General features: G+C 40.1%; 2 protein-coding genes across 3 annotated transcripts; both read left to right on the forward strand.

Annotated features, from left to right (window-relative positions):
• Window positions 1–321: 321 nt before the first annotated feature.
• LOC306876354 (sterol 26-hydroxylase, mitochondrial-like) lies at window positions 322–4,071 on the forward strand. Its single transcript, XM_079427452.1, has 9 exons — window positions 322–576; window positions 841–1,031; window positions 1,230–1,429; window positions 1,644–1,841; window positions 1,932–2,095; window positions 2,191–2,357; window positions 3,083–3,164; window positions 3,245–3,445; window positions 3,534–4,071. The coding sequence occupies exons 1-9, from the start codon at window positions 337–339 to the stop codon at window positions 3,666–3,668; spliced, it is 1,578 nt and encodes a 525-aa protein (XP_079283578.1). The 5' UTR covers window positions 322–336; the 3' UTR covers window positions 3,669–4,071.
• Window positions 4,072–5,450: 1,379 nt separating this feature from the next.
• LOC306876340 (germinal-center associated nuclear protein-like) lies at window positions 5,451–18,270 on the forward strand. 2 transcript variants are annotated; one of them, XM_079427429.1, is made up of 31 exons: window positions 5,451–5,513; window positions 5,830–7,299; window positions 7,800–8,035; window positions 8,146–8,227; window positions 9,168–9,315; window positions 9,403–9,605; window positions 9,754–9,893; window positions 10,008–10,205; window positions 10,361–10,629; window positions 10,865–11,027; window positions 11,151–11,311; window positions 11,464–11,687; window positions 11,776–12,050; window positions 12,135–12,235; window positions 12,365–12,496; window positions 13,059–13,163; window positions 13,609–13,761; window positions 13,848–14,045; window positions 14,151–14,219; window positions 14,318–14,452; window positions 14,537–14,681; window positions 14,862–15,126; window positions 15,211–15,308; window positions 15,654–16,044; window positions 16,132–16,395; window positions 16,483–16,612; window positions 16,763–16,936; window positions 17,020–17,155; window positions 17,247–17,392; window positions 17,510–17,657; window positions 17,745–18,270. In XM_079427429.1, the coding sequence occupies exons 2-31, from the start codon at window positions 5,916–5,918 to the stop codon at window positions 17,916–17,918; spliced, it is 6,447 nt and encodes a 2,148-aa protein (XP_079283555.1). In that variant the 5' UTR covers window positions 5,451–5,513; window positions 5,830–5,915; the 3' UTR covers window positions 17,919–18,270. The 2 variants fall into 2 exon arrangements, with proteins under 2 accessions (XP_079283555.1, XP_079283556.1); XM_079427430.1 differs by having other exon boundaries at window positions 13,062–13,163.
• Window positions 18,271–18,540: the final 270 nt, after the last annotated feature.

Here is an 18,540-nt window from a genome sequence, read left to right on the forward strand (position 1 = left end):
CAAAGCAGAGTACCAGGGATAGCCGTGGTCAACATTCACTTTCATTGTTTGAGAAAGAGCAGCTTTTGTGTTCCACAGAGGAAAGAAAAAGGTTGGAAACAACATGAGGGTGAGTAAATGATGACATTTTTAAAGTCCAGACAATTTTCCAGTTGATGCTACTATTCTTACAGTATAATTATGTTTATGATAATGATGTTTCACCTTTAAAAACATAAATCCACACACAGTATTACATTACAGCAGATAGTGAAGGGTTAACTAGAGTCTTTGCCCCACCTCCCATTCCCTCCCACGTGATCAGTGTTTTCCCTCACTCTTCTCTCCACTTCCATAATGGCTGTTCGTCTTGCAGTGAGCTCTGCAGAAAGAAGGATCGCATTCAGTTTTCTGAGGCCCATGACAGTGGCCACAGACGTCAGGAGAGGGGCAGTGGGTAATGCTGCTGCTTCTGTCACTGTCCAGGGCAGCCACGGCAAGCTCAAGACTGTGGCTGACCTCCCAGAGATCAATACCTTTAGGATGCTGTACACAATAATCTTTAAAGGGTACATGAATCGCATGCATGAGCTGCAGGTACAGAGAGATTCCACAGCCATGGTTTGTTTATCATGTGACTGCAAATGATTTATGCCTCCCTTTATGTATTCAGACTGTCACTGTTTTTACCTTGAATAGAAAGGAAACAACTGTCATTCAGTATACTATTGTGTTCTTCTCAGTCTGAATTTTATTTGTTGCTCTGAAAAAATTACAGTGCAGTTGATCTCAAAATCAGCCAGATATTTCATCACTAGGGCATCTTCTTTGTTCTTCACCACTTGTTTTTCATCTCTGCAGTTATACGAAAGCCAGGTTTATGGCCCTTTGTACAAAGTGAATGCTGGAAACCTCCAAACCATTTGCATAAACAGTGTGGACTTACTGGAGGAACTCCTTAGAAAAGATGAGAAGTTTCCTTCCAGAGGACACATGAATGTGTGGAGAGAGCACCGTGACATGAAAGGCATCAGCTATGGCCCTTTCACAGAGTAAAAATATTTGACACAATTGTTCTGTATCTGTAACATAGGTTTGTTTTGTAACACATACATTATGCAAGACTATGTCTGGAGATTTGATAAGGCCAAAGTGCATTTGGTTTATGTAGTTGTGTGATGTTATATAAACTTATGAAGTTGTGCTGTTTATTGTTGTCGTTCTGAAAAGATCATAATATTCTTCAACAGAGCAGGAGAGAAATGGTACAAACTGCGGAAAGTGCTGAACAAACGCATGCTGCATCCAAAGGACTCTGTTCAGTATGGAGATGTGGTCAATTCAGTGGTCACAGACTTCATCAAACGCATTTACTATCTGCGGGAGATGAGCCCCACTGGTGATCGCGTCTCTAACTTGACCAAGGAGCTTTATCGCTTTTCCCTTGAAGGTATTACCTTTCCATAAGCACTTGAAATGATATCAAATCAGACAACAGAACATACAACTTGCTTACAGATTCACAAGGGTGGAACTGATTTGTCACAATGCAGTTAATAGCTACATGTTCCCATGAAGATCATTAGGAGCCATCCTCACACTACACTATTATATTATGCTCATACCAATTTATGTAGTTCTTTACTGATCATTTTCTCATTTAGGGATCTCATCCATTCTGTTTGAGACACGCATTGGCTGCCTGGAAAAAGAGATTCCTGCCGAGACACAAGATTTCATTAATTCTATTGCACAAATGTTCACCTATAACATTCATGTGGTGTTGCTGCCAAACTGGACACGCAATTACTTGCCATTTTGGCAGTGGTACATTAATGGCTGGGAAGGCATATTCAAATTTGGTAAGCTTGTTGGTTAACACATCTTCTTGAGATAGACTATAGGAGATACAGGCAGTTTGGTGATGTATTGTATTTATGGATTATGCAAAGCCAGAAAAATGATTGACATGAAGATGGAGGCCATTCAGAAGCGCGTGGATGCTAATCAGGAGGTTGCTGGGGAGTATCTCACCTACCTGCTTTCCAATGTAATGATGAGCAGTAAAGACGTTTATGGAAGTATTTCTGAGCTGCTGATGGCTGGAGTGGACACAGTAAGAGACATTTAATGTATCTTTGGGTGTTTAAACAAAATATGCATGAGTTTTGAAATTGTATTTGTTCCTCAACATGATCCTTCATGTTCTAGACCTCCAACACTATGTTGTGGGCGCTGTATCTCCTCTCAAGAGATCCAGAAGCTCAAGAGGCTCTGTATCAGGATGTAACCAGAGTCTTGAAGTGTGACAGAATCCCAACAGCACAGGAAGTTAACAGCATGCCTTATCTCAAAGCTGTCATCAAGGAAGCATTAAGGTTAAGAATTATGTTGAATTCCAACCAAACAGAAAATTCGGCATATACTATGAATATACTGGTCGAAGGTTTGGAATAAGTAAAAATCCATTTAAATATAGCCAGAAAATCTAATTTATTGAATAATCTAATTTATTCAAAGCTGAGTTTTCAGCAGTTATTATTCCAGTCTTCAGTGTCACATTATCCTTCAGAAATCATTCTAATATGTTGATTTGGCGCAAACATTTCTTATTATTAGCAATATTAAAAACAGTTGAGCAACTTAATGTTTTAGATAAACTTTCATACACTACCATTTTAAAATCTGGGGAGAGCAAGATAAAAAAAAAGAAATAAATAAATTTTCAACATTTTTATTTCTAATAAATGCTGTTTTTTTTTTTACTTTCTAGTCATCAAAGAATAATGATCAAATGTATTACGATTTCCACAAAAATATTAAGCCGCAAAAACTATTGATAATAAGAACCCTGATTAGCACATGATGACAATTAATAATAATTAAACTCCAAATCAGCATATTAGAATAATTTCTCAAAGATCATGTGACACACTGAAGACTAAATGATTGCTGAAAATTTAGCTTTGCCATCACAGAAGTTAAACATATTTTAAAATATATTTGAATATAATTTTTTATGTGTGTATATAGCTTAAGTCTCTTAAGTCACTAACCAGTTGTGTTATTACGTATATTATAATCTCTGTAATTTCATGTGCAGGATGTACCCTGTGGTGCCCATGAATTCTCGTCTTATTACAGAAAATGATATTGTCATTGGAGGACACGTTTTCCCTAAAGAGGTAAAATGTTGTTAGGATGAAAAAAGAAGAGTTGCCAGTTCAGAAACTGGCATCACTAAATAAACTGTTTTTTTAAACAGACATCATTCGGTCTGTGCCACTTTGCAATGAGCCATGATGAAAAAGTCTTCCCAGAGCCACGAAAGTTCAAACCTGATCGTTGGCTCAGAGATGGCAGAACGAGACCCAACCCATTTGGGTCAATCCCATTTGGCTTTGGAGTCAGAGGCTGTGTTGGCCGTCGCATTGCTGAACTTGAGATGCATCTGGCTTTGGCAAGGGTAAGGGGTTTTAAACTTGTTCCAGATATTTATATTACATCGTAAATTTTGCTTTTTATTGTATTTTAATTGTATCTTTTCATTCCAGCTAATCAAGTTGTTTGAAATCCGACCAGACCCAACTGTAGGTGAGGTTAGGGCACTCACTCGTGGAGTGCTTGTGCCAGACAGACAGGTGAACTTCTACTTTGTGGAGCGACAGGAGACATCTTCTGAACCATAGCTAAAGAATGCCACCGTTTCAGCAAGATATAAGCTCCCTGTGTACATATATGAAAATGATCAGCTAGTGTGCATCATGTGACTATGGCAACTATTTTACCTCTGTCTGGATATAATTATTTCGTGCTTAGACATATGTAATATAAAGGACTCTGTATAACAATGTAAAAAAAAATAATTCTCAACCAATTTTGTATAACTCTTGCCATTAAATTGTTGTGAATTGTATTTCATTATGCTGATATATGTATTATATGAACTTAAAAATCAATTAAACCTGTTAATGAATGCAAAATCTCTCTATTGTAGTGGAAGGGGACTTATTGTGAATATTTATAATTTATCACTACAACAGATAAATAGGCCTATTGGAATGCAACTGATAGAAGCAAATAAAATTATGCAACAAATGAAATTACTCACGTCATATATCACCTTTAACACACACACACACACACACACACTAGTTTCCATGTTTTAAGTAGGGATATTCCATAATGGTTTTATACTGTACAAACTTACCCCTAAACCACTCAAAACTTTCTGCATTTTTACTTTTGAAGTGAAGTGAAGTGACATTCAGCCAAGTATGGTGACCCATACTCGGAATTCGTGCTGTGCATTTAACCCATCCAACGTGCACACACACAGCAGTGAACACACACCCGGAGCAGTGGGCAGCCATTTATGCTGCAGCGCCCGGGGAGCAGTTGGGGGTTCGGTGCCTTGCTCAAGGGCACCTCAGTCGTGGTATTGAGGGTGGAGAGAGCGCTGGACATTGGCCGTTTCTCAATACCAAGTTCGCAGAGTCTGGACTTCCGTCCTTTCGAGTTTGGACTTGCCAAGTTCGACTCAGAAGAACGAACTCTCGAGGACGGGAGGACGAACTGAATTCTGGGTTATGGCCGGTATCAAGTCCGCACAAGTCACCTCTCGATGCATCCTCGGTAAAAGGGGCGGATCAAGAACACATCCGGGGATTTGAACTGGACTTGGCTAGATGTGAACTTTGAATTGGAACAGTACTTGGCAGCGACTGATGACGTTTCACAAGTCCACAAGAACACAAGTACAGACAAGTACGCATATTGAGAAACGGCATTCACTCCCCCCACCTACAATTCTTGCCGGCCGGAGACTCGAACCCGCAACCTTTGGGTTACAAATTTCTCGTTTGGCTCTGTTCGAAGGCGGTCGCATTTTTCTTCTGTCACCTCCCTACCCCCATCCCACGCCTTCGTCGCTTCATCCTGTCAGTTGATAACGGGTGTGTTTGCGCTGTAATGGCTGCTGGCCGGATGGCTGTTTCGTCTGAACTAGGATTACTATGCAAGTTATGTTCCTGTGTTGACTGTGCTCTATGCTGAGGTTTTTGTCTGTTCTCACACTGCACTCTCGTTCAGGAGCGTAGTGTGAGGACAATTTTTTTCTCCTCTCTTTCCTCATGTTATGCTGTATTTCTTCTTCTTTATTGCATTTCGTTGCCTTGTACCTACATGTGCAATGACAATAAATTGAATCCAATCCAATCCAATCCAATCCAACAAGTCCAGCTCTCTAACCATTAGGCCACGACTTCCCCTTTAAGTTGTGACATCGTAGTATATTTATAATGTGTGCGTATCTATTGTCTAATTTGCATATTATAAAACCTAGATGGATAATTTTTTTAAAAGCTCGTTTATTTTAGCCCATTCACCTGCAGTACCTCTCTTCGTGTAATGGTGTCATGCGCTTACCTGCCTGTAGAGGCCGCAATGGCTCGAGACTCTCGGTGAATCGAGGCGCCAGTTCACGAAGAAGAGAAATCAACATCCTGTCTGTCCGCGGCGAGAACAGCACCGAAGTATTTACAGTTGTTGTTGTTTTCTTCTTTTTCGATTTGAGTGTTTTTGACTGTTGTATATATAATGTAGACATATGAAGTATATACAAATATTATTAGCATTCGGGTGGTTGGTTTTGGGAGTGAAAAGTTAAAACGTACACAGCGTTCAGTACTTAGAGCAGCATTCGTCTTTCTTATTTCCTATTTGAGCTCTTAAAACATGTTTAATTTGGGTTTGTACATATTATGCAGAGATTATTTGTTATATAACTTATACATTTGGTTTTAGATAAACTGGAAAGTCATAGGTAACTGTTTTGTATCTTTGTTTTAGAGGATTCAGAGGACGTTGGTCATGACCAGCTGGTGATTTGCCCAGAATCACATCAGTAAATCTTAACAGTTGCTGGTTCAGCCATCATGAATCCTTCAAACTACTTTGGTAGACCACAAACTGCCTTTCAGGCACCGAACACCACTAATCAATCCGGAAACCCATTTCAGTCCTTTGCCCAGCAGAACCCAGCGCAGGGTGTTGGATTTGGACAGCCCTCTGCTTTTAGTCAGCCAGCTTTTGGCCAACCAACACCACAGGCTTCTGTCTTCGGCCAGATGCCTAGTTTTGGCCAGACCGGTGGGTTATCACAAGGATTGGGGCAGACATCTTCATTCACTTTTCTGGGAACAGCCCCGACCTTTGGGCAGTCGAGTTTGGGTCAAGGCACACTTGGATTTGGACAACCACCTCCTTCATATTCTCAAGCTACAGGACAGAGTCAGATGTCTGCTTTTGATCAGACCTCTGCTTTTGGTCAGTCTTCTGCATTTGGTCTTTCCTCCAGTGCCTCGCAATCTCTGACCAGCTTCAGCAGCACTGTTACCAACCAGCCCAGTTTTGGTCAGCTTTCAGCCCTCTCTGTACCCACTGCCACATCCAGCTCCTCAACAGGGGGTAGGACTGATAATCCAACTGGTGGGAACCAGATTAGTTTCAAGCCACCCAATGATGCCGTTTTCAAACCTATTTTTAGCGTCAGCCCCGAACCTCCCAGCTCAAATCTGTCATCAGCTTCTGAAACGGTTGGATCGTCCAAGCCTGTAACTAGTACTATGGAGAATTCTTCCAGCGGTTCGCTGTTCTCATGTGTAAAGCCGAGCGCTCTGGGCTTCAGCTTTTCACAGCCAGCAGCAGCTCCATCTGTCTCATTTTCCAATGCTAATTTTTCACAAAAGGAGACGCTAGGTGGTGGCAGCAGCATTCAGTTCACCTTCTCTCAGCCAGCCAACCCTTCTAGCAGCAGTACGGCTGTTTCTCAGCCCACGACTCCGTCCACCTTCAGCTTCACAGCACAGAGCCTTCATCCTCAATCAGATAACAAAATACCTGCGTTTGGTACTGGCATTGGATCCTTTGGATTTGGGGTCCCAAAAACTGAAGCCCCACAAAGAACGGAGGATAATGCAGGTGATGGACAGAGCAGTGGAGGAGAAACAGCTTTTGTGGGTTTTGGCATAAAACGTAAAGAGGAGCCGGTTGATCCAAATGCAACTAAAAGCGATAGTAGTGAGGCTGGGGCAGATGGACCAAGACAACCCGCCAAACGCCCGCTGCTGAGAACCCGTGGCCCAGCTAGAGGGCTTTTTCACAATGCAATGTCTGAGCTAATAAAATCCAAAGCCAGTCCAGTGAATAGAGAAGATAATCTACCATATAGACCAGATCCACCCGGTCCAGGCAGTGATGTGGCCACTACACCTCCAAGATCTCAGGGTCCCACAGTGCTGAAAAAAGCAGAGGAAATTCGTAAGTTACATGTCTTTTTGTGTGATTTTCTTCAGGAGCGCACCGATATCGAAATTAGATTTTCACGTTATTGACATATATTAAATTTCTATACTGTTGTAAAAATTAATTGAAGTGAATTAAAAGTAAATTACAAAAAGCAAAACACAAACTCAAAAGCTACTAGTAAATTTAGACATCACAGCATTTTAATGTACAATATGATAAAATGGATATTGATTTTTAGTTTTTTTTGAAGGTTACATTTAACAGTGTTATTTAATTATTAGTGTTCTTAAAAATAATTTGATGTGTGTCTGGTGACATCAAAGATAATCTTAAAATAAAAAAGTTGTTAAAAAAATAATGCATCATTATATATTCAATATCGACTGAATCTGATAAATGTAAAAAATAAATAAAAATATATAATATGGATTTGTAATATACCAAATTTTTATCCTAAGCTATTTTGAAATAATTTTTCTTGCTAACATTTTTGTGATCACTTGTCTTTGTAGCACTCAAGCCTGAAGCACAGACACACACTCCAGGTAGACGTGCCTCTCGAAAGGAGAGCACAGACAGTTTGGCTGGTCTCTCTCCTACTGACGCCACTGTTATACAGTGCAAAGGCATCCCACCCAACCTCAACAAGAAAGACCTCATCATACAGCATTTTGGGCACTTTGGGAAAGTGCTTAAGGTGTTTTGCAGGCCTCGAAAGAATCTGGCCATCGTGCATTTTCAAGATCATGTGAGCATGTCTAGTTGGATACATAATACAAAATGCTCATTGCCACAAAAGTAGTTACGTTTAATGAATGTGTTTGTGATTAATTAGATGAGCTCTCTCTTGCCCTCCAGACATCTGCAGCCAAAGCCAAAAAGAAAGGAAAGCAGTTCCAGAGGACTGAAATTCAGATATTTTGGCAAAGGAAAAAGCAAAGTGAGTAACAGTACTATTAAGTAAAAATCTTAATTCATTAAATGTAAAATGTTGGTTTGGCTTTGTGGTATTGTAAAGCCTGGTACACACCAAGCCGACGGTTGGCTGACAAAGTTTTCTCAGTGTGTTCTGCGCCTGTCGGCTGAAGTTGGTCCTCGTCGGCTTGTTTTCGGCCGATTCGACATGTTGAATCGGTGTCGGAGCTCGTCAGTCAGTCGGGCCATCTGATTTGCTGTTCAGCTGGCGAACCAGTGCGCAAGAAAAAAAAACCCTACTTGACTGTCGGCTTGGTGTGTCAGGGCAACTTTGGACCAAGACGCTGCCGACATCGGCCGACCCCGCAGTCTGCTTTCGTCGCCACTAGTTGGTCAGTGTCGGCTTGGTGTGTACCAGGCTTTAAACTGCAAAGGCTATTCTTAAGTGCAGTGTTAATGTCACCAATAAAATTACTGCTGAAAATTACGTTTATTTCATCAGTATTACAAAAGCAAGATGAAAAAGGTTTTGATTATTCAAACATTTAAATTAAAATATATTGTGGATGAAAATATGATTTAAATAAATTAACAGTGTTTATCAACAATAAAAATGTAGATTTTTAATGTCATATAATGCTTGGCATTGCTTCGAACTGAAACCTCCACTGTAACAATTCTGGCCCTACTAAACTTGTTCGAGGTTCACTTTTTCAAAACATTTTTGGCTGCTAAAAGTTACAATACACATCTAATTTAACAACACAGGGGTCACAGGAAATTAGGACATGATAGCTTTTTTTTGCTTTAAACTGATGAACATCTGAAAAAAACGTTGGAGACATGTTCAACATGAGAGCTGCTGTTTAAATGTGATTCTATACCTTGTTTTAGCCTTAATTTAGCAGAAGCACTAAATGTTAACTCTCATACTGTTATGCTTATGAAATGATTGTCATTTACAGGTCCAAGTGAAAAAGCTGCTAGACCTTCAGAAGTCAAAGATGTGACAGGGGACTCAGAGTCTGGGGCTGCATTTTTGCAGTCCTCCCCTAGTCGCAAGCTTCTTCCCAGAGCAGTGCCCATCAGCACCACTGGCTCCCTTACTAAAAGGTAATTTAAGACATGCAATATCAAGCAGTCCCCGTGATTCTTATTTGGCCTAATTATTTATTTCTGCTTGTTGTTTTTATGTTATAGCTCTCCAATCCAAAAATCATCTGTTGCTAAAACACTCCAGTTTGAGAGTGAGGCACCACAGGAGTCAGTCTCAGAGGAACGGCGCGTAGAACGACCTATTATTAACCTGCCCTCAGTACTGCAGCCTCTGATTGGTCAGGTGGCTGAAACAGCAGAGGAGAAATACCGCCTCCTAGAGCAGAGAGACAAGATTTTACGGCAAGGTAAAGCCTTAATTTGCTCTGGTACAATCTAGTACTGAACTTATTATAATAAATGTAGTAAGTAAATTCTGTGTTTTATTTATATTTATATTTAAACATAAATGATAAATTATCTGTTTGGCAATAAACAATCTTTTTGTCTTTAAAGCTCGACCCAAAAGAACAGACCTGGATATGTCCAAAGTGTTTGTGGGAACATGCCCTGATATGTGCCCGGAGAAAGAGCGGTATATGAGAGAAACCCGCAACCAGCTGAGTGTCTTTGAAGTTATTCCAGATACAGAGAAGGTTTGTGATGATCATAGTACAGTCCAGTAATGATCTGGAATCCATGTTTTCATTGGAGTTCTTGGCCAAAGTTTAATGTTTTGTAAATCGACTAAATCCTCCCCTTCTGCTTAGGTGGATCATTTTGCTGCTGTTAAAGAGTATAGCAGGTCTTCGGCCGATCAGGAAGAACCACTCCCTCATGAGCTTAGACCACTTCCTGTGCTAAGCATGACTATGGACTACCTTGTAACCCAGATTATGGACCAGGGTGAGGGCAATTACCGTGACTGGTATGACTTTGTCTGGAACAGAACCAGAGGAATTCGGAAGGTGAGAATAACAACTTTAATTGCTTGATCTAAAGCCTTATTTCTAAGGTGTCTAACTGTTGATTTTAATTAAAATATTTAAAACAAACTGATTGATATAAAATGTCAATGGGAATATTATTTTGTAATAATCATGTGTCTAAACCTCTCTTGCAGGACATAACCCAGCAGCATCTATGTGATCCAGAAACGGTATCGCTCATTGAGAAATGTACCCGTTTCCACATTCACTGTGCCCATCACCTCTGCCAGGAACCCATGATGTCTTTTGACGCAAAAATCAACAATGAGAATATGACAAAATGCCTGCAGAGTCTAAAGGAGATGTATCAAGACCTAGACACTAAAGAGGTGTACTGCCCCAATGAAGCAGAGTTCCGCCAATACAATGTGTTGCTTAAGCTCAATGACGGAGATATTCTTCGGTAAATCCTTGCTTTTGTCATCTTTTATTTTGACAGTAAAGCCAAAAATACATTGCAATAGTCAAGGTATTCCTTTAGTTCAAACAGTAGATTAGGCCTGTTTCACTAACAATACTAAGTTTAAGGATTCAGTTCATAAGCTTATAAAATGTAAATGAGAAATACACATTTGTAATATACATATTTGCAGCGATGGAATAAAGGATACAGATGGATTTGTTTTGTGTCAATGCAGTGAGGTGCAGCAGTTCCGTAAAGAGGTACGGGAGTCTCGAGAGGTTGGCTTTGCTGTGCAGGCCTTTGCAGCACTCAACAGCAATAACTTTGTCCGTTTCTTCAAACTTGTGAGTGCAGCTTCCTATTTGAGCAGCTGTATTCTTCACAGATACTTCAATCAGGTAAATGCATCTTACCCAGAGGGTAGTTCTATAGCCAGTATTTATGAAATACTTAGGCATTTTTTACACCTTTTGAGTTTCTTTAATTGGAATATTATAATTTTTTTGTCTCTGTTTGATTAGGTGCGAAGCAAAGCACTGAAAATCCTCAATGTGGCCTTTACTGTTGGATCCCAAAGATCCACCATTTTCCCACTCGAAGACTTTGTCAGAATGCTCATGTTCCGCAATGCCACTGAAGCCGCAGACTTTATTCAACAGCATGGCCTTACTATCAATGATGGGTATGTTCTACTTATTTTCTGTTGTCTTGATTTTAACTTTTTATTTTATTTTATTTTTTTACGAAGTTCTTTTCTCAATGCAATAGTGTCCAAAGTTATTTTGGAGATGCAGAATGTTTGGAAACTAACGCCTTATTTTGTCTCTCATCCAGCATGGTAGAACTTAGTCGCACAACCTATCAGGAGCCTGATTTCTCTTTACCGCAGAGGAAGTCTGTGGTCATTGAGAAGAAGAGAACTGTTCTGATTGGTGAGGGGGTGAACGGTGGACCACTGCCCAACCCACCCCAGCACAATCCCGTTTGCAGCTTCAACTCCAACAACAAGTACACAGGAGACGGCTTGTCTTCTGAGCCTCCACCAGCTGCCCTGAAGAGTATTGATGCTCTTTGATTCTTAGTTCATTAGTGAAAATAAGAATATATTTGCACTTACTGTCGATATTTAATCCCTGTCTTTGGCAGCTCATCCACAGAGGCAGGAGTTGAAGCCCTTGATGGACCCTGACTCCAGGCTTCAGGTGACAACAAGGCTTCTGGCTGAACCACGGCTGTTGGTGGACCACCCTGGCACGACAGAGCCTGTAAAACCTGACGACACGGAGGAAACCAGAGAGAAGAACCGAACAGAATCATCTCTTCCTGTGATGCCACTACTGGTTTTCCAACCCATGTTAGCCCCACAACCAGTCCGACCTCCATCTCCTCCACCAAAACTAGAACCAGCATACACAGATCAGGTGAGACGGTTTTCAGTCTTAACTGCAAAATCCTACAATATGGTACATACATAGGCTCACTAATGACACTATGATCTCTGGCAGGATATAATAGCAGAGGTGGATGCGGTGCTTAATGAGGTAGTGGAAGCCGAGGTCTCTGATATAACTCGTGCAGCAGCTGAATATGTGTCTGCAGCCCTCAGGTAGGAACTTTTTCTTTTCTAACCCACAGGTTTTATTTGTCAGCCAGAAGATTTCACTTCCATAAAGCCAAAACAAACTTTTGACATAAGGTTTGTTTCTTAATGTGTCTGCTCATGTGTGTCCTGCAGTGTGAGTGACAGTGAGTTAGAAACAGTTGTGACTGAAGTCTTAAATCAGCTGCTGAGGGAACTATCCACGGCAGAGATCATCGCTGAGAAGGAGAGAATCGCCGAGGAGAAACGCAAGCTGGAAGAAGCCAGGTATGTGAAAGACCCTCTCCATAAATTTTTTAAATTAGTGCTGTCAAACGATTAATCGCATCCAAAATAAAAGTTTTTGTTTACATAATATATGTGTGTAGTGTACTATGTATATTTATTATGTATATAGAAAGACACGCTTACAGCATATATTTTGAAAATATTTACATGTATTTACATGTATACATTTATATTCACATAAATTATATGGATATTTAATATATAAACGTAACATATTTTTCTTAAATATATACATGCATGCAATAAATATACACAGTTCACACACACAATATGTAAACAAACTTTTATTTTGGATGCAATTAATCGTTTGACAGCACTATTTTTAATTCAATGGTTTTGTGTTTGTGTATGTTAAGTTCCCTTTTGAAATGGTCTCTCACATTGCATGAATCTAGGGTGTAACTCCGTTTTCTCCGTATACACGATCCTGATGTGTTAATGTTTGTGCAGCTGCAAAAAAAGACATTTCAGGCATTTCTGGTTATGTTTAGTAGCCAGAGCATTTTCAACCCTTTTTCCATTTTTTTGTGTTTGATGTCAGGAGGAAGGAAGCATTTCTTGATCAGTTCAGCGGTGAGCTGTGTGCTAAAATTAGTGACGAGGTGATAACAGAGAGCATTAGAGCGACCGCAGAGGCTGAAATAAGGTACCACATCCTACATAAATATCTCCCTGAGGTTTTCTTTGCTATTGTCTGTCACCTTTGGCTTCCTCATTAACAGTTGTAAGGGATTATTATGTACAAGTCACATTTCTCACTGAAATTAAATGGGGGGGGGGAATTATGTTTTGACTAAAGGAAATGAAGCCATTTATAAGATGTTTTATCTGACATAATATAAAAAAAAATAATCTAATATTTTTTTATATGAATTTAAATTATAGGAAGGAGTTTTTTTGGGGGATTATGCTTCGTTTTAAATAATATTACAATGCAAATGTTTAGGCATTAAGACATTTTTAATTGTTAAGCTCAATTTCTGCAAAATGTTTCTTCATTTTGATTTTTGGGTGAAACTTTTGACTTTTGACAAGTATTCATGATTCACCAGTGAATGTGCAAAATTGGTCATGCTCTTCTTCATTTCCAGGCTTGCTTTAGAAGAAAAGTCAGCTCGTATTGCCCGCTGCTCAGCGGAGGAATGCGTCAGCATAGTAGAGGAGACGCTGGCTGAGGAGTTGGCCGCAATGGCACAAGATATCCTGGACAATGAGTTGAGGCGCATCTGCAAGTTCATCAAGAGGTTTGAGTAGCTTATTATTTATCTTTATGTGTATAAAGGAAGCCCTGGAGCAAATAAGTTTATAAACCTGTATGCATATACTTTAGGTGGCGTGATGTGGTAGCCGTGCGTCGTCAGCTAAAGAGACAGATGCGTGGTTTCCCTGCAGCCCCTGGCTGTGTAGATCCGCGGTTCAAACTGAAGGCTCTCGTACCCAGTGCCCCTACGAGCCCCTCTCTGGACCTCCTGGCCCAGGGGATGGTCAACCTGGGTAGCTCTGGGAACATGGCGGTTTCCTGCACAAGGTCTGCTATTGAAGATTTCTATTTTTTTTTATTGTGCTTTGATTTGTTTTTGTTTTTTGAATGCAACTCAATGATTGTTCCTGGCAATTAATTTTAATAATATAGCTTGCTGAAAATGAGACAGGAAGCAGTTCATCAAATGAAAGTGTCCTACTACTACAATCTCTTACTGAGGTAAGTACAGTGGGGATAAAGTGTGGCATAGATGTGCAGAATGCAGATAATTTATATCACCATGATTTTCTGAATGGTTGATTATCCTTCTTTGGCAGTGAGCGTGTATGGATGCCTCTTGACCTGCCCACTCTTGTGGCAGAAAGCACCCCTAATGCACCTGACAGAATCTTCTGGAAAGCCACGCTTCTATTGCCAAGCAACTGCGATAGTGACATAAGCTACGCCAGCAGGTAATGAACGAAACTGTGGGAAAACTTCTTAAAATGTAAAATTAAAACTGACCTCTTTTGTTTTTTATGTTTGTTTCCATGCAGGATTCTGACAGACTGGCTTGAGGTTAAATTGGGTAGAGGAATCCAATCTGAAGAGAGTGAGAAAGGGCAACTGAAAACACTGTGCATTAGTCACAGCTTGACAAATATTAGGGGGCAGACTCACGAAGTTCACATTGCTATAAAAGTAAGCTTCTGAAGGAATAGTTTTCCCAAAAGATTATTTTTATTATTTACCCAGTTAAAGTGCGGTATTGAGGAGAAAATGGACCACAGTGGGAAAATTTCAGCTAATGAAATGCTCATTAGTATCCAGTTATCCAAATGTCTCTGCATTGACATGATTAACCCTTGTGTTTGTGTGCAGGCATGCCATGGCCCTCTGAGTGCAGAAGACCAGTGTCTGCTGGAGGAACAGAAGGAGCTCCATGGTACCAGCGCTCTGCTGATGCTACTTCCCTCTCTTAACAGTGCTGGACAGGGTGAAGAGGATGAGGATGTGTCCCTGCTCTCTGCCTTCCTTCAGCTGAGGCAGGTGCAGCAGGCCAGCTGCTGGCACTCTCCTGTACCTCTGGTTGTGGTGGTCACTGGCAACCAAGAGGGTGGTACCAATGATCATGCTTTGGAAGAAGGCAAGTTTTGAAGGAAAGACTTAGTATAGTAGACAAGACTGTTAAAGACTGCAGTCTTATTAATTTACTGTCTCTCTTTCACAGCACTCATGTTGAATATGTTAGTCAAAGATGGTCTCATCTCTGAATACATCTTTGTCCACGTACCAGCAACCCTCACTGACCTGCAAGGCTCAGAGCAGGTTAGTCTGCAAAGAAATATTGAAAGTTGTTCTTAGTTAATAAAGTAAAAAAATATTTCAAGTTGCCTTTTTTTTTTAAACAAATAATTTATAATGATTGCTTAGTCTATCATTTTAAAATTTTTTTTTTTTTTTTTTTTCCATTTTACTTTTTTTAAAGAGTATCTAAAATTAAAAGTAGTTTCCACTCTTGGACATAATGTTTGGTGGAAGCATGGATAGATCTAGATGCTTATAATTTTTTTCTTATCAAGGAAAATGAGGATTGATGTCTTGAATGCTTATTGAAAATGTAGCATGTATTATGTACTTACACATTCTCTTTATATAATTGATCCACTTCAGATGAGTTATGTCATCAGGTGGCTTGCCGCCCATTCTCCTGCTGGCCCAGCCCTGTCCTCTCAGACCCTTCTGCAGGTTGTTGAGCTAGGCCTGTGCCGTGAGTTCTACTCCAGACTACAACGAGACAAACAGGACAGGAAACATACAGGTCTTCTGTCCCAGCATCCGGAGCCTATCGTGAATCTCTGCAACAGTGTGCTGAGTTTCCTAGCAGGTGTGGTTTCATCAGAGCATCTGTCTGGTCTCTGCTGGCCACCTCCCGAATTCTCTCTCCCCGAGAACAGTGAGCTGATTCCTCATCAGGCTTGGAACTCTCCAGTACACCTAGAGTGGCTGAAGAGAACCATCCTCAGCCGGCAACTTCCTCAGTGGTATCTGCCTCCAAGTAGTGGTAGGTTCCAATCCTTGAAATTGTACATTTTAGTATTTTTATCTTAATTGAGAGGAATCAAAACTAATCTCTTTTCTTATTTCTCAGCCTCCTGGCCGCATTTGTGTGCCTCAATATTCCAGTACGTATCCCAGATCTCTACCTCACCCTTAAGCCAACCTATTCTAATGTCCCGCCTGGAGAACCTGCTAAGAAGAGTGAGCTACCAATACTTTCATGTGAGTGGTGCAGATGAGGATGACTATGGGATGACTGGACCGTCCTTTCATGAAATTCCTTGGGACGACATCATAAGCCTGTGTGTAGAGCATCGCATGAAGGACTGGAATTTGGAGACTTTGGTGGCAAAAGGTGAGAATAACAGATTGGTAACATAATGCCAATTAGCTTTGAACATATTCCTTTGTTAAATGTATGTTTTAACTCTTATGATAACAGATGCCCTCATGGATGATGGCGAGATTCTTGTATATTTTAACAAAGACAGCCTGAAGTGTTTCCAACCCCCTGATAGCTGGATAGAGGCTGTGAAACAGACATATCAGGAAAAACAGCAGGCCTCAGAAGTGTAACTATCACTGTTTTATATATGTATTATTCACAGTATAATCATATATATATATATATATATATATATATATATATATATATATATATCTATCTATCATAACAGCCTTGCATCAAAAAATTCAAACTAAATTTCTACGTTTTCTGATAGGTCAAAAGTCAGGCCCCCAGCCACAGCCAGACATTTCCCCAAACAGAAGCTGTTTCAGAGTCACATAAACACAGAGGAATGGCCTTTTATTCGTGATGCTGCACAAATTCCCATATCGCAGCACTTTGAACAGATTCTCTCTTCCATTCGTGATATGAACGCTGAGGGCCAGAGGTTAGCATTAATTTTAATATTAGAGTTGTTGGCTTTTTTTGCTTGGATGTTTGTAGTAACCATTTCTTAAAATGTGTCTGTAGGATTGGAGAGCAGATACAGTGTCGGATTGAAGCGGATCCTTTATGCCCTTCATCGTTTCCTCTTACTCTGACCTCTGTGCCAATGACCATGACCCCCTCCCGAAAGCGCCCTGCTGCTGGGACTGTCGACATACAGGTAGAGTTATACCAGAGACACCATCACAACTGGATTAATATACTTGCATTACTATAATTGCATTAAGTCTCTATTTTTGTGCTCTTTAAAGGAAACAGAAACAGCTGATCTGGTTGAGAAAATATCTCCTTGCAAAATAAACAGACTCTTTGATGCAGACAGCACACAGAGTCCCATAATGGAGCGACTTCAGCGTACTCTCTTAACTGTTCAGGAGATGAATGCTGAGGGCCAGAGGTTAGGTTTAAACTTTTTTTTAATGCACTAAACATGTTTTACTCAAAATCAAGATGATATAATGATGCATTATCGGATTTTGTCTATTTATTCTTTTGTTTTTCCATGTGTATCTAGAGTCGGAGAGCAGATTCAGCGTAGGATTGAAGCGGATCATTTGTCCTCTGCCTCTTTTCCTCTCTTCCTCCCCTCCACCCTCCTCTCTGCGCCTCCCCTAGTTAGGACTTCCTCTTCCAAGCGCCCTGCTGCTACCTTCCACATACAAGTACAGTATTCTAGCATGGATAGTATGAAGTTAAAAAGCAGCTTTCATTATAAATGCCTTAAACCTGCATTTGTTTTTTATTTGAAGGAAGTGGAAACAAAAGATTCTGTTGAGAAGACTGCTGCATCTTGTGAAAAAAACAGACCGGTATCTTTGTTCCAGCGTTTGCAGGACTTAAAAAGAGAGTTGTCAAGTCAGGAGGAGGAGGAACGTGTGTGTGACCTCAAGTTGAAGTGTCTTTTAGACATTGTAGAGAACTGAAGATGTTTGAATATAACAGCAGCTGCTGAACGCCACTTCTAGTCTCCCAATTTGAAAGAAAATGTCTTTTGTCTGCTGCTTAGTGGTCTCAGTAGTTTTATTTTTGCTGTTTTAAATTTTATATTTTTTGATAAAATGCTTAAGTCATGTGCCTCATCCATTAGATTTAATTAAATCTTCACGTGTGTATCTCGTTGTACTTTAACAGTAATTTAGAATTTGTTCATTTGTTTTCATTCATACTTTCCCGCTTTCTGAATAATAGAGTTGAATGTATTTTGTTCATCCTAATTATTCTGTTATATTTAAATGTCTATTTTTGGACAACCATAAAGATTATTTTTATCAAACTACTGATTTTGTGTATTTTTTCCGCCTACTATACTGAGAAACACTAACATATTTTAAAGATGTTTTTGTTCATACTACAGACTAACCTTTGAATTACGGATTAACATGAGGTGATTAATTATTCATGACACTCCAATCGTGATAGGTGTGAACTGGCAAGTCACGCCCATTTTGTTATGATCCTAACGTGATTGGAGGGCCTGTCCTCTGGTCATATCTCTCCATACGATATCGCGCTCGGAAGGCAGTGCTAAGCATCATGGGAAACGTA

Source organism: Barbus barbus, assembly GCF_936440315.1.
Source record: "Barbus barbus genome assembly, chromosome: 10".
NCBI classification, from domain to species: Eukaryota; Metazoa; Chordata; class Actinopteri; order Cypriniformes; family Cyprinidae; genus Barbus; species Barbus barbus.